The sequence below is a fragment of the Festucalex cinctus genome, chromosome 1 (genome assembly GCF_051991245.1).
Source record: "Festucalex cinctus isolate MCC-2025b chromosome 1, RoL_Fcin_1.0, whole genome shotgun sequence".
In the NCBI taxonomy this organism is placed as follows: Eukaryota; Metazoa; Chordata; class Actinopteri; order Syngnathiformes; family Syngnathidae; genus Festucalex; species Festucalex cinctus.
Window position 1 is genome coordinate 29,248,015 of NC_135411.1, and position 13,419 is coordinate 29,261,433.

The window sequence follows — 13,419 nt, forward strand, 5'->3', positions numbered from 1 at the left end:
CAAATTCCTGGCCAAGGGATCAGCAAGGAAATTATGAAGACAAAGAAGAGGTGGTCCTTCAGCACCTTCTCTCCTGGACAGCTGCCAGGCACATTTTCCAGCTATATGGTACAGTTATTCCAACTTTTAATTCCCATGTCCACCATTACCTAATAAAAGATTACAGAGCATTTAAAAGATGTGTAAATCATCTTTTTGCGATTCACAGACATTAAAACAGTGTGAAATTTTCAATCTGAACCGTAACAGAACATAGTTTGCCGCCGCAGAACAGGAGAAACGAGTATGGGTGTTATCCTTTCACACAGCCGAAACACCACAGAATAAGAAATAGACACTTTCATCGGAACCTCTGCGATTTCGGTGGCAACCATTTTGTTGAGTTGAAAGTATTGTTGCACGGGATACCGGAACCAGTATCGTCCCTCAATGTTTCGATGTCAAAAATGTCTTGGTATCTTTTTTTTTTTTTTTTTTTTTTTTTTTTCAGCAGCAGCAGCAGTATTTAAAAAAATAAATATGAGACAGATTGCCAACTCTGCATCAGTCCAACATCGTTTTTTTTTCTTTTTTCTTTTTTTGTTTTTTTTTTCTTTTTTCTTTTTTAGACAAACCATTGAGAAATAAGTGCACCTAAGCGCCCAAATTGGTTTCAGTCTAGAGCCCAGTAGTGTCTTAATTAGATGAGAGGTCAGTAACACTGGACCAGAGTTGTTTAGCTATTTAGGGTGGGGGGCCTTTGGCACTCGAATCAAGCAGAATGGTTTCCATGGCTGAAGGACTTTACTTTGCCATCCACAATCTGGATCTTGGGTTGTTTGTGGCCTGAGATGGTTTTCATGACACTCTGAACTCCACTGACATTACTCAGCTGCAGACTTTCCTCCAACCCCTTCTTGAAGGACTGTACAATGTTGAGCTCCTCTCTGTCGCCTGAAACAAAAACCTTCTTCTTTGCCTTCACAATCTCTTTAATGACATGTGTAAACTAGGTTTTAATACCTGCCCAGCCTAAAATGTTTATTTTTTCTCCTATTCAGGCGCAGAGGAAAACATTTTGGACAGACTCACTGAGGATGCCAGAAACAGAATCATTAATTCCATATCAACATTTAACACTATCAAAAATAAGTTTATTAAGGGAAACATCACAGTGAAGCTGCTCAGAATCCTTTTGGCAAGTCAAGACGCCTTCCTGGAACTACTGAAGACTGGTAATAGTTGTCTGCTTGTAATAGACTGATGGAGACATGACAAGAAGATATACTGACCTGCATTGCGGACTGTGTCATCTCCAGATTGTCTCTCCGAGAATGAGCAACACAGGGATACTGGAAAAATGGGAAGGCTTCTGAAGTGCAGAGAAGGAGAAGTTCAAGCTGTTTACAATGAGAAAGAGCAAGTGGACGCCCTGCTCACAATGATCCACCACCTTGACGAACACGTGGCGAGTACGAGGACCGTGTTCAGTGTGATCAAACATTTGCAGTGAATGTTTTATTGTGAATGTTTTTATTACTTTTCATTTTAGTTGATGTTCATGATATGAGTGAGAGACGCCACAACAATATAGAGGCAATGCCCCTGGATCATTTCATGGAAGTTCATCCATTTGACCAACTTCCCTCCACTATGGCCGGTGTTGTGACTTACTTCAAAATGAATGAAGACATAAGACACATGTCCGATGTCTTGTACAAGTTCAAAGAAAGCCACATATTCGTATTGTGCTGGAAGGAAGAAGGGAGACTGGCCAGTGAAGAGTACATGGACGACAATCCCGCTCAAGAAGAGCTATTGTATGAAACGCTGACACTTGATGAGCTTCATGAGAATATTTTTATGCCTTGCATTGACAATTACAGAGATATATACACACGTTTGAAAAATGGCAGTATTACGCTGCAGGAGGTGAACCGCCTTTTCAGCAATTATAAGGGCAAGTATCCACAACTTGCACGAGACTTGGACATCATGTGCAAAATTGACATATCGACAGATAAGCAGTGGATTCACACTAGGCTTCAACAGATTGAGCAATATCATGAGCTACATCTCGCAGTGGCTGCAGCTGAGGTCATCATGGCGGTCAAAGAGACACTCTGTCTTCAAGGAGACTTCAGCGTGCTGGAGACACTCTTGAAAGTTGTAAGTCTGCTTGCTATTACAATGCAACTTCCAAGGCCAAATACAATCCGATTAGAATATTAATTTCACCTTGACCTTGACCTTGTGCCATTAAAAATGATAGAAATGGAAATACAAATTACATGGCTAATTTCTTAATATACATACTTGCCTGAGGTGTTTATTTAGATCTCTTGAGGGTGGTGCATGCCGGTTTTTGTACATTTCTAAAAGATATTGAACAATATATCACTCTCATTTGGCCTAAACATTTTTTGCATCATGGTTTTCTCCCTTCAGAGTCGTTCAGACTTGCAAGTGACAGAGCTGCAGTGCATCGACAATGACTTGATTGGAGCTAAGAATGACCTGGTGGACATCACGGAGCCTCGTAGACTTTGCTTAAATGAGCTGACACGCAGAGGCAATTTTGTTAAATGGGTCAAAGAGGCACTGAAAGGTAACATTCATGACTTTCAAGAAATATCTCAAAGCTCATCAAGGCCAAGCAGTTTTAAAAATGCTGATTACGTTCAGATCTCAAGGATTTGAAGGTGTTTGTCGACCTGGCTTCCATCTCTGCGGGAGAGAATGACATGGAGGTGGATCGTGTGGCTTGCTTCCATGACGCCATTCTCGGCTACTCTCCTGTCCTGTACGAGCTTCAGCCAGACTCCGGTTTTCTGGCGTTCAAAGAAGTTTTAAAGAAACTCTGGAGAGCTTTGGACAATGACAGCAACCTTCCCAACAAAATGGTAATCGGAAAAATGAAAAGATTTTGATTCAGTTTCTCTTTCTCATAAAGGTATGTAGCCAGCTAGTTATTTCATTACGTTATTAAAAAAAACAACCTACAACTTCCACAGCGTGACAGTGGCCGCCATTTGGAATGGCTGAAGACAGTAAAGGATAGTCATGGCTCAGTGGAGCTGTCCTCTATGTCTCTGGCATCAGCCATCAACAGTAAGGGCATCTATCGGATCTCTGCACACAGTGGAAAAAAGGTAAATTGACAATTTGCGGACTGATTTCACTGCATGGCTATACAGTAGTTTCTCGCTATTTCAGAAAAAAATGAAACCGTATCGCAGACATCTGCAGTTTGTTTTTTTTATGTGTATTTACTTTCACTCTGTAATATCCTTCGCATGTTGAAAAGGAAAGTCACAATTGTGATTTCAGCCATTTACTTGAAACGAAACCTGGGAGAACAGTAAAACACATAATCACCACGAGCACATTCATTCAAGAGATACTCTTGACCACAGCTCACGCCCAGACAATCACATTTAAACTTGACAATAGTTTTAGCCAACTGGCCAACTTTTCCAGCTCACTGACGTGACATACCACCTCACCAGGCCATGCCTCTTAAATTTACATATCGATCACATGCTAAAATATGTAGGCTTACTCTATTCTCTAGATGTTTTATATTTACATTTCTTTGTGTGTTTTAAAATTATGTTTACGGTTCAATGTGTTTAAAGCATTCAATTTAATACATTATGGTCTTTATATTACACATTTTCACCTATTGAGGTTGGTCTGGCTCGTGCCATAATGCTCACTGTGTCTGATAATTGGTCTGAATATGTGAAATGTGCTGTTTGTGACACGCAGATAAATCTCGACACCACCTTGAAACTTGAGATTGTGGAAGATTATGAGACGCGCCATTATTCTCTGGAAGATGTGCGGGAGCTACAGAACAAACTGATGCTCATGTCTGGCAAAGGCGATCAGGGACAGAAGGAAGTGAATTACTTTGCAGAGGTACTATATTTCTAAGAGTGGCAGTTGAAACAAATGGTAGTGGTCACCACACAACTGAAGTAGGCTTCACAAAATGAAAACAACAGTGCTCTCTATCATGGTCTAATGGGCTTAGTATTGCATTTTCTTATTCCAACTGACTTTTTTGTGATTACTTTTATTATTCCAATTTTGTTTATTGAACATTTTTCAAACACAACCCAACGGCTAACATACAATAGCCTACTGAAAGTCACATTTTAAAGAGTACAGCCATATTTTATCCCTCCACCCACATCCCCACCCAAGGCCAACTAATCACACACGCACACCCCCGGACGATTTGGGGGAAGAAAGAAAAAACAACAACAAAATGGACAAGGTTGAATTCAAATAAAAATGCCTATTAATCATCCTCCAAGTCAAAAGGAATATTCAGATGCTCAATATATTGCACGAAAGAATCCCATGTGTCATTAAATGTCTGAACAGAGCCACTAACTAAACACTTCAACTTCTCGAGTTTCAGATTAAATAATACCTCTTTAACCCAGCGAATATGTGAGGGTGAATGGGGGTGCTTCCAGTGCATCAAAATCAACCTTCGAGCTAGAAGAGTTGTAAAAGCCAAGGCACGCTTAAGTATTTTTGGTACTTCCACAGTTGGGGGAACACCAAAAATTGCTTATAGAGCATTAGGAGGTATAACATATCCATACGAGTTACTCAGAGTATTGAAAATAAATGTCCAGAACGGTCCTAGTTTGGGGCACGACCAAAACATATGAACATGATTTGCTGGTGACAAGTTGGACCTGCTGCACGCGTCATCTACTGTGGGGTAGATCTTTGACAACCTAGCATTAGTATAGTGAACCCTAAATACAATTTTACATTGAATAAGTCTGTGGCGGGCACAAACAGAAGAAGCATGAACAAGAGACAAGGCCGAATTCCATTGTTGCTCAGTGAATTTGATATCAAGGCTATCCTCCCAGATATTCTTGATTGCTGTCAAGGATGACGAGGAAGCTAGCCAAATAGACTTGCACAAGAAAGATATGCATCCCTTTACACTAGGGTTCAATGAGAGAAGAGTGTTTAATAAGGTTTCGGGGGGTTGGTTTGGAAAATAGGCCTAACCTGAAAAAAACGGAAGAGGTGATTCCCTGGGAGATTAAATTTGTTGGAAAGCTGTTCAAAAGAAGAAAAAATATTGTCTACATAGATCGTCCACTGACCTTATCCCCTTGTCATACCAGACCCGGAAAACCGGATCGGTTCTTGAACGTTCCAAAAAAAAAAAAAAACGAAGTCTGAACAGATGGTACTGAGAGCCCAACCTGCTTCCTGTACTGATTCCAAATCTTTAAAGAAGTTAAAACTACCGGACAACCAACCACACGTGAGAGTGGGAGTGGGAGTGGGAGTGGGAGTTGCGAGCATAAAAGTGAACGCAGCGAAAACGGCGACAATCTCCTTTCCAGATCTACCCAAACTGGCAGCAAGTGCGGCTCATCGCACAACCAAAACAAAAGCTTCTGTATGTTAGCTGCCCAGTAGTAATACCTCCAAACCGGCAAGGCAAAACCACCTTTGTCCTTAGGGGACTGCAAGAACGACTTTTGAATTCTGCTTGGTTTACCAGCCCATAAGAACGTAGAAATCAGCCTTTCCAATTTATCAAAAAAGACCAAAAGCAAAATGGGCAAATAGCCAAGTAGTAGTTATAGAAGGTCAGGAGCACACACAAACGTGACTACTCCATGGGGGAACCCGAAGCGGAAGTCTGTGATTACTTTTAAAGACAAACGTCATGACTGAAATAGAAATTGGCTTGACAGGAGACACCGCTTTGCCTATTCAATCGTTTTATTTTATTTTCAGGTCTTCGCCGGTGTTCAAAGACTAGCTGAGGCTTTCATTACCCTCTATGCTGCTGGAAATCCTCTGTTCAGGCACTGGGAAGCTCAAGTTCACTGCTGCTTCAATGAGACACTCAGCATCGTGATGGACTTCAACCTGGGGGAGAATTTTAATCTTGTAACCATTGAAGGGTGCCTTGCTGAACTTTGCAAGAAAATGGAGAACTGCCTGGACTTTTGGATGGATTTTGTGGACAAACAGCGATCACAACATTACTATTTGAATTACTTCACAGCAGAACAAATCTACTTTCTATGCAACAATCTGTCAGAAGAACATGTAAAATGTGTGGATGGTCAAGTTCTCATGATGCTGTCCTTTATTAAGTCCCACTGCACAGCCTCAGATGTATCGGGTGCCTGGCATGAATTTCAAAATGAAATCCTCACCCAACTACAAGAAGAAAATGAGGAAACTGAGTTACAGGAGATGTCGGATCCATGTATGGAACTGGTTCCTGATGTACAAACAAACAGATTTCAGAAGTTTGATCAGATATGGAATGATTACATGACAGACCCAAAGCATGTTTTCCCTCACATTCTTGACCTAAAAAGTCTTGGAAGAGTGCTGGAAATACTGGCTGAGAAGGAAGAAGGTCCTGAAGAGAAGGTTGGGAACTTCATAGAGAGAGAGCTCCCAAAAAGCATGGTAACTGGGAAACCAAACCTCATTGTTTGCCCTCAGACGGCAGTGCTAAAAACTTGCATCACCATTTATATGACCAGCGAAGATCAACCACTCCCAACTTACGATGAGGTCCTCCTATGCAGTTCCTCCTCAACTTACGAACAGGTGGAGCTCTTTCTAAGACGTTGTCTCGGCGCAGGTGGCAAGAGGAAGAAGATCTACTGCCTGCTGTATGGGGAGCTGCTTCCGTATGACGTCAGTTCGAGAGTTGAAAAATGTTTTCAGCGCATGAAAGTGCAGTGCACGACAGACTACAGGCTTATTATTTTGTGTAGCTCAGAAAGAGAACATGCCTACCTTCCATCAGCTTTCAGTCAGTACAGGTTGCAGATTGTTCCTCAAACGTCACTGGCCAGCATCCAAAAGTACCTCCACCAGCATTATGTGGTCCCGACAGATCAATGCAGTGCAGCTGCTGCATTCAAAGATCGCCTCTGCGTAGGCACTGTCTCATCCGAAAGGGCTGGTGTTGGTAAGTATCTGTGACTGCTTTCATCTCAACCAAAACAATCTGATCGACACCTGATGTCATAAATTGCGTGGGAAGTCAGTGAGTAAACCAAAAGGGAGAGAAAAGGACTAATATTTAAAAAAAAAAAAAAAAAAAAAAAAAAAGTAAAACGTATCCTAACCCTAATTTCTGGGGGAGGGGTAAGCTTTTTGGTACAGCTCCTCAAAATACACATTGACAGTATGTATTATTTTTTAAGTAAACCAGCCCTCCTACAGGTGGCACCGAGTAGGCCTACAAAAATGGACCTTGGACTTGTTTTTGGACTTTTCTATTAAATGAAGCACACAACATGTACAGTAAATCGTATTAACAAAAATTAACTTAATACAAAATATTTGTTTTCTGACTTAACTTGCTTATATTTCCCTTCTCTCTGTGTCTGGCTCTCTATGTACCATCAGTCATCCAACCATCCAGTTGCCAGCAAACCAAAGGGTGGATAACCAAGCAATGCGTTTTTATCTAAAGCCTATCACACTCATTTGCGAGCGTTGCGAAAGTTGCATTTCGCCAGCGTTTGACAGGATTCGGAATTGGTCGGAATGTGGCACATTTGTGTGTGTAATTATTTGTAGTTGTTGCCATTGTCACAAGGATATCCATTGTTTCGCCAACATGTGCATTTGCTCGTAATCCCGTCGTAATTTATCGTAATTTGTCATAAGGCGTATTAGCAAAGTTCTTTCCAAGGTCCCATTCATAAATTCACTCTGCGCCTATATACTATGGTGCGAGTGCAATTTGTGTTCAGGCAGAGCGTGCTCCGTTTGGAGAAGTGTGGCTCTGCTTGGAGCAGCACATGTATTTAAATCATATTTCAAAAACAAAAGAGAAAAAGCTATCTTCCATGTTTTGAACATATTTTCTAATTTGTATTTCATGTTTTAAAAGTGCTCAATATGCCTGTGCACCACTGGCAGCACACGGACAGTCAAGCCGGTGATATTCCTCCAAATTGCAACACGATGTTGCCACGCGGGCATAAGGCTATATGAACATTAAAATATCAATGGCATCTGAATCCCTGAAAAAAAATGTTTAAGTTGATTGCACCAAAATGATAAAATACCATATTTGCTGTCATATTGGGCATTTTTGTGCATCACATCATCGCTATGAGGTGGTTCGCAAAGGCAACACGGCCTTCATTTTGTTCATTTTGGACTTAATTCCTGGTCTATATTGTGCTATAAAAATACCTAATGGCCTCAAGTATTGACATAATTTAGATAGCACTCCTGCATGTTAGGTTGCATATTCTTCATTCAGCAAAAAGGGGCTGTGAAAAATGTTGCGACTCGCAGGTGCACGGTGGGACAGTCGGATAGCACCGCTATTTCCCCCCCATCAGAAACGTGTTGGTGCAGGCATGCCGCCGAATGGGCGCAACCGCTGGGCACCGACACTGTAACTGAGGAATATCGCGGCCAAAACGCTGAGAACAGTCCAGTCCAAATAAGGCATTTATGGACCAGTCAGCCCTTTTACTTCTCTGTATCTGCAAATGTTCGTAACTCGGATGTTTGTAACTCAAGGACTATCTCTATAGAAAAAGCTCAGATAACTGAATATTGTTTTTCAGTTTTGTTCCAGATGTTTGAAGCTATTTACAAGGAACCTTTTCGAAGAATATCCACTTATCTGTGGTAAAAGTTAGGGGATACAATTTTTTTTTTTTACAGAGGTACGTTTTGTCACAACACCGGCAAGACTGGGGGGCGTGTCTTGAGTGTCAGCATGCTGTCCTCTTTTTCAATTGAGTCTTTTGAGTCTTTCCTTTAAGCATTGTGTCCACGGAAATGCTCCCACACAGTCAGTTAAGTGCAGCGCTCAAGTCTCATGACAACATTTACAGATTTTGGAACTCGGTGCACACAAAAGGCGCACCTCATTATTAGGTGTGCCGTCCATTTTTGAGAAAATTTTAAGACTTTTAAGTGTGCCTTATATTTTGGGGGTGCTATGTTGAAGCTCCCCCAAAATGGGCTAAATACGCCGCTGCTACACTGCCTTTCCATCCATTAATTAAAATGCCAGTGTGCCCATTAACTAAATCACACCAAATGTGCCCAGCATGTACCTTAAAAAAAATGGTTCTGACAAGAGTGCCAAACTGCAAGCCGGAACAACATATGAACAAAATAAAATGTATATTTCTTAACTTGGAATTGCAGAATGGCACAAACTGTCAGCATTATCCATCCTTCTCATCGTGGTTTTCAATATTTTAGGTAAATCACTTTACATCCAGAGGATTTACAAAACATTGAAGCATTCAGTTGAAGAACGCACCATGATGAAATGCATTCGCTTGATTGAACCCAGTGTCGATGAGAATGCCATCCTTCAGTCTCTTTTGGAAAGCGCTGAAAGGAACAGACTCACCGTGTTTCACTTCGACATTACTTCATCGGTAATTGTTACGGCTTTTGTTACATATAAGTGCTGGTGGTATTCTGTTAATCAGTATTTTTGCTGTTTTTAAAAAGGTGAGGAAAGGTATCCACGAGTTTCTATTCAAGTTGTTGATTCTGCGTTACCTAATGGACTCTGAGGGAAACACTTGGAAGTGTAGTGATAAACATCTATATGTCATTGAGTTTTTAGAAGAAACTGTCAAGCCACGCAGAAATGCTTCAGCTCAGGTAAGAGTTTTGACAACTGACATGATCATTTGACGATACAGCTTTGCTTACCTTGGGCTTTTCTGTTGTCTACCTAGACTAATACATCAATCAGCTCATTCACAGATGTGTTCCCAAATATTCTTTGCCGGTCACCGAAAGATGTCTTGATTCTCGCAATGACGAAGAAAGAAGAGACCAGTAACACCCCACTGATGGATGACAAAGTGTTCAAGAGTTCAGCCTTCCAGCGACCATACCAGTATCTCAAAAGGTTTCATGAAAACATTAATCTTGATCGGTTCAGCTACAAGGCCAATGATGATCAAGGGTCGCATGCGAATTGTCTTCAGATGCTTCTCATATACTGTGGTATTCCAGATCCATCCTGGGCAGAACTTAGAAACTTCACTTGGTTTCTCAACCTGCAGCTGAAAGACTGTGAGAAATCTGTTTTCTGTGATGCTAATTTGACTGGAGACGTCCTCAATGGATTTAAAACATTTGTGGTGGGTTTTATGATTGTCATGGCAAGGGACTTTGCAACACCATCACTAAATATCTCTGACCAGAGCCCCGGCAGTTCACAAATGGACTTGAAAAATGTCCAAGATAAGGACTTGGCTCCTTTTTTGATCAGAAAGAGATGGGAAACGGAACCACACCCCTACATTTTCTTTAATGAGGACCACTCGACAATGACCTTCATTGGGTTTGAGCTGAAACGCAATTCACAGAATGAATTTGATGCAATTGATCCAAGGTCTGGTCGTGTTATTAAAACAAACGTTATGTCAAAGGCGTTGTTTGAAGGCCTGCAACGTCAGGGTGTTCCTTTTAACATCGACTTTGATAGCCTACCCAGAAGTGACAAAATACAGCGACTATGTAATGTCCTTGGAATCAAGAAGCCTTTTGACCCTGATCCAACATATGAGCTTACGACCGACAACATACTGAAGATGCTGGCGATTCACATGCGTTTCAGATGTGGCATACCTGTCATCATCATGGGAGAGACTGGATGCGGGAAGACAAGACTCATCAAATATCTTTGCGAGTTGCGCAGGAGCGGCGTTGCTACTGAAAACATGAAACTGGTCAAAGTGCATGGAGGGACATCTTCAGAGATGATTTATGCCAAAGTAAGAGAAGCAGAAGATACTGCGTTCACGAACAAACAAGTTCATGGATTCGACTCTGTACTGTTCTTAGACGAGGCCAATACCACAGAGGACATAAGTAGTATCAAGGAGGTACTTTGTGACAAGACAGTCAAGGGGGTCAGTATGGCAGCCGAAACTGGATTGCAGATCATTGCGGCATGCAACCCTTACCGAAAGCACACCGATAAGATGATCAAGAGGCTGGAATCTGCTGGACTTGGCTACAGAGTCCGAGCTGAGGATACAGATGAAAAACTAGGCTCAATTCCTCTCCGCCAGCTCGTCTATAGAGTTCAAGCATTGCCACCAAGCATGATTCCTTTGGTGTGGGACTTTGGCCAGTTAAATGATCATGCAGAAGAAAAATACATCGAGCAGATTGTGAAGAGAGTTGTGAAAAGTAAAAACATTCCTCAGAAGTACTTCAAATGCATTACTCAGTCTCTTTCTGCCTCACAAAAGTACATGCGGGGAAGGAGGGATGAATGTAGCTTTGTCAGCCTGAGAGATGTTGAACGTTGCATGCAGGCTTTTGTGTGGTTCCATGACAACCACACTCGGTTCTTTGCAGAGCTTAAAAAAATTGACACTAATGAAAACAGGAAAAAACAACAGGAACAGAACAGGCCGGAGGAACGAGATCCTGTAATGTGGTCCCTAATCATAGCCTTAGGTGTGTGCTACCATGCTTGCCTTGAACAAAAAGATAAATACAGACTCTGTGTCAGCAAAAGTCTACCGCAAGAGTACACTCCAGCAAAAATAAGGGAGGAAATCACACTTATGCAGGATTTGCTCTTAAGTGGTGTGCCAATGGCTGATACTATTGCAAGAAATGCCGCCCTCAAAGAGAATGTCTTCATGATGGTTCTCTGCATTGAGCTCAGGATCCCACTCTTCTTAGTTGGAAAACCAGGGACATCAAAATCTCTGTCCAAAACACTGGTGGCAGATGCAATGCAGGGCCAAGCCGCCCATTCTGACCTCTACAAAATGTTTAAGCAGGTTCATTTGGTGTCCTTCCAGTGTAGTCCACACTCTACACCTGAAGGCATCATTAATATATTCAAACAATGTGGACGCTTTCAGGAAGGAAAGAATCTCGATGAGTACATTTCAGTCGTTGTCCTTGATGAAATTGGGCTGGCTGAAGACTCCCCAAAGATGCCGCTTAAAACCCTTCACCCATTGTTGGAAGAAGGGTGCATTGATGATGAGCCCCTGCAACACAAAAAGGTTGGATTCATTGGCATTTCCAACTGGGCGTTAGACCCCGCAAAGATGAACAGAGGCATATTTGTTTCTCGGGGTGATCCTGATAAGAAAGAACTGATTGAGAGCGCAGAAGGCATATGCTCATCTGATGTGATGGTTTTGGAGAAGGTCAGTGAATTGTTCTCCCATTTTGCAGTGGCCTATATAAAAATTGTCCATAACCAAGGTAAAGGATTTTTTGGCCTGCGTGACTATTACAGCTTGATTAAGATGGTTTATGCAGTGGCCAAGTCATCCCAACAAAAGCCCACCATGAAAGAGGTCACCAAAGCCATTTTGAGGAATTTCAGCGGCAAAGATGATGTGGATGCCATGTCTGTCTTCAATGAAAATTTTTGCATTGCGCCTGATGTGGAGAACATCAGTGCCATTGAGTTTGTGAGAGAAAACATTCAGGCAGTTGGACATGAAGAAGAATGCCGTTACTTGCTGGTGCTAACCCGAAATTATGGCGCTCTCCAGATCTTGCAACAAACATTTTTTTCAGAGATTGGTCAGCCAGAAATAATCTTTGGATCCAGCTTTCCAAAAGACCAGGAATACACCCAAATCTGCCGCAACATTAACAGAGTAAAGCTCTGCATGGAGACCGGTAAAACTGTTGTGCTTCTGAACCTTCAGAACCTTTATGAAAGTCTCTATGATGCCCTCAATCAATATTATGTATACTTGGGGGGACAGAAATATGTGGACCTTGGTCTTGGTACCCACCGTGTCAAGTGCAGGGTGCACAACGACTTCCGGCTTATTGTCATTGAAGAAAAAAAGGTGGTCTACAAACAGTTCCCAATACCTCTCATCAATAGGCTGGAGAAGCACTACCTGGACATCCAAACTGTCCTCACAACAGCGCAGAAGAGGATTGTCGAGAAATTAAAGGAATGGGTCGGGCGCTTTGTTTCAGTCAGCAATCATATTGACATGACTCGGATGTACAAATACCTTCCGGCGGATGTCTTCATTGGCTATCATTCAGAGGCCTGCGCTTCTGTGATCCATCAAGTGATCAAAAAAAACAAGGATGCTTTTGAAGTCTCAGATGCCGAGCAGAGAGTTCTCCAAGAGGCTAAACTTGTACTGCTCAGGTGTGCCACACCGGACTCAGTGATGCGGTTGGGCCAGACAGACCTTCCAAATGGAGAAAGTGAAGATCTTGCAAATGTCTACTTTGAAGATCAGAACAACAGCTGCCTGCTTGATTTCATAGTTGCTCATACAAGACAGGAAGCTCATCACATTTCCTCCTTCACAGAGGTAATGTAATGTGAACATAGCAGTGCCTGATAACTCACAAAGCTGTAAATCCTCTTAAGTTTAATTTTTATTTATTTCTTTAATCCAC

General features: G+C 41.9%; 1 protein-coding gene across 4 annotated transcripts in view; it reads left to right on the forward strand.

Annotated features, from left to right (window-relative positions):
- Nucleotides 1–13,419, forward strand: part of LOC144022883 (E3 ubiquitin-protein ligase rnf213-alpha-like) — a 151,711-nt gene that overhangs the window by 24,111 nt on the left and 114,181 nt on the right. For all 4 annotated transcript variants that reach the window (XR_013284430.1, XM_077528072.1, XM_077528059.1 and 1 more), the window contains exons 18-29: nucleotides 1–108; nucleotides 1,041–1,214; nucleotides 1,299–1,451; nucleotides 1,532–2,148; nucleotides 2,428–2,587; nucleotides 2,665–2,882; nucleotides 2,994–3,131; nucleotides 3,751–3,903; nucleotides 5,770–6,970; nucleotides 9,244–9,425; nucleotides 9,502–9,657; nucleotides 9,735–13,331. The exon at nucleotides 1–108 is cut by the window's left edge and continues 76 nt beyond it. Coding sequence is in view for 3 of the 4 variants with exons in the window: in XM_077528072.1 (XP_077384198.1) it covers nucleotides 1–108; nucleotides 1,041–1,214; nucleotides 1,299–1,451; nucleotides 1,532–2,148; nucleotides 2,428–2,587; nucleotides 2,665–2,882; nucleotides 2,994–3,131; nucleotides 3,751–3,903; nucleotides 5,770–6,970; nucleotides 9,244–9,425; nucleotides 9,502–9,657; nucleotides 9,735–13,331 (6,857 nt within the window). In the remaining variant the exon portion in view is untranslated. The remainder of the gene's footprint in view (nucleotides 109–1,040; nucleotides 1,215–1,298; nucleotides 1,452–1,531; nucleotides 2,149–2,427; nucleotides 2,588–2,664; nucleotides 2,883–2,993; nucleotides 3,132–3,750; nucleotides 3,904–5,769; nucleotides 6,971–9,243; nucleotides 9,426–9,501; nucleotides 9,658–9,734; nucleotides 13,332–13,419) is intronic.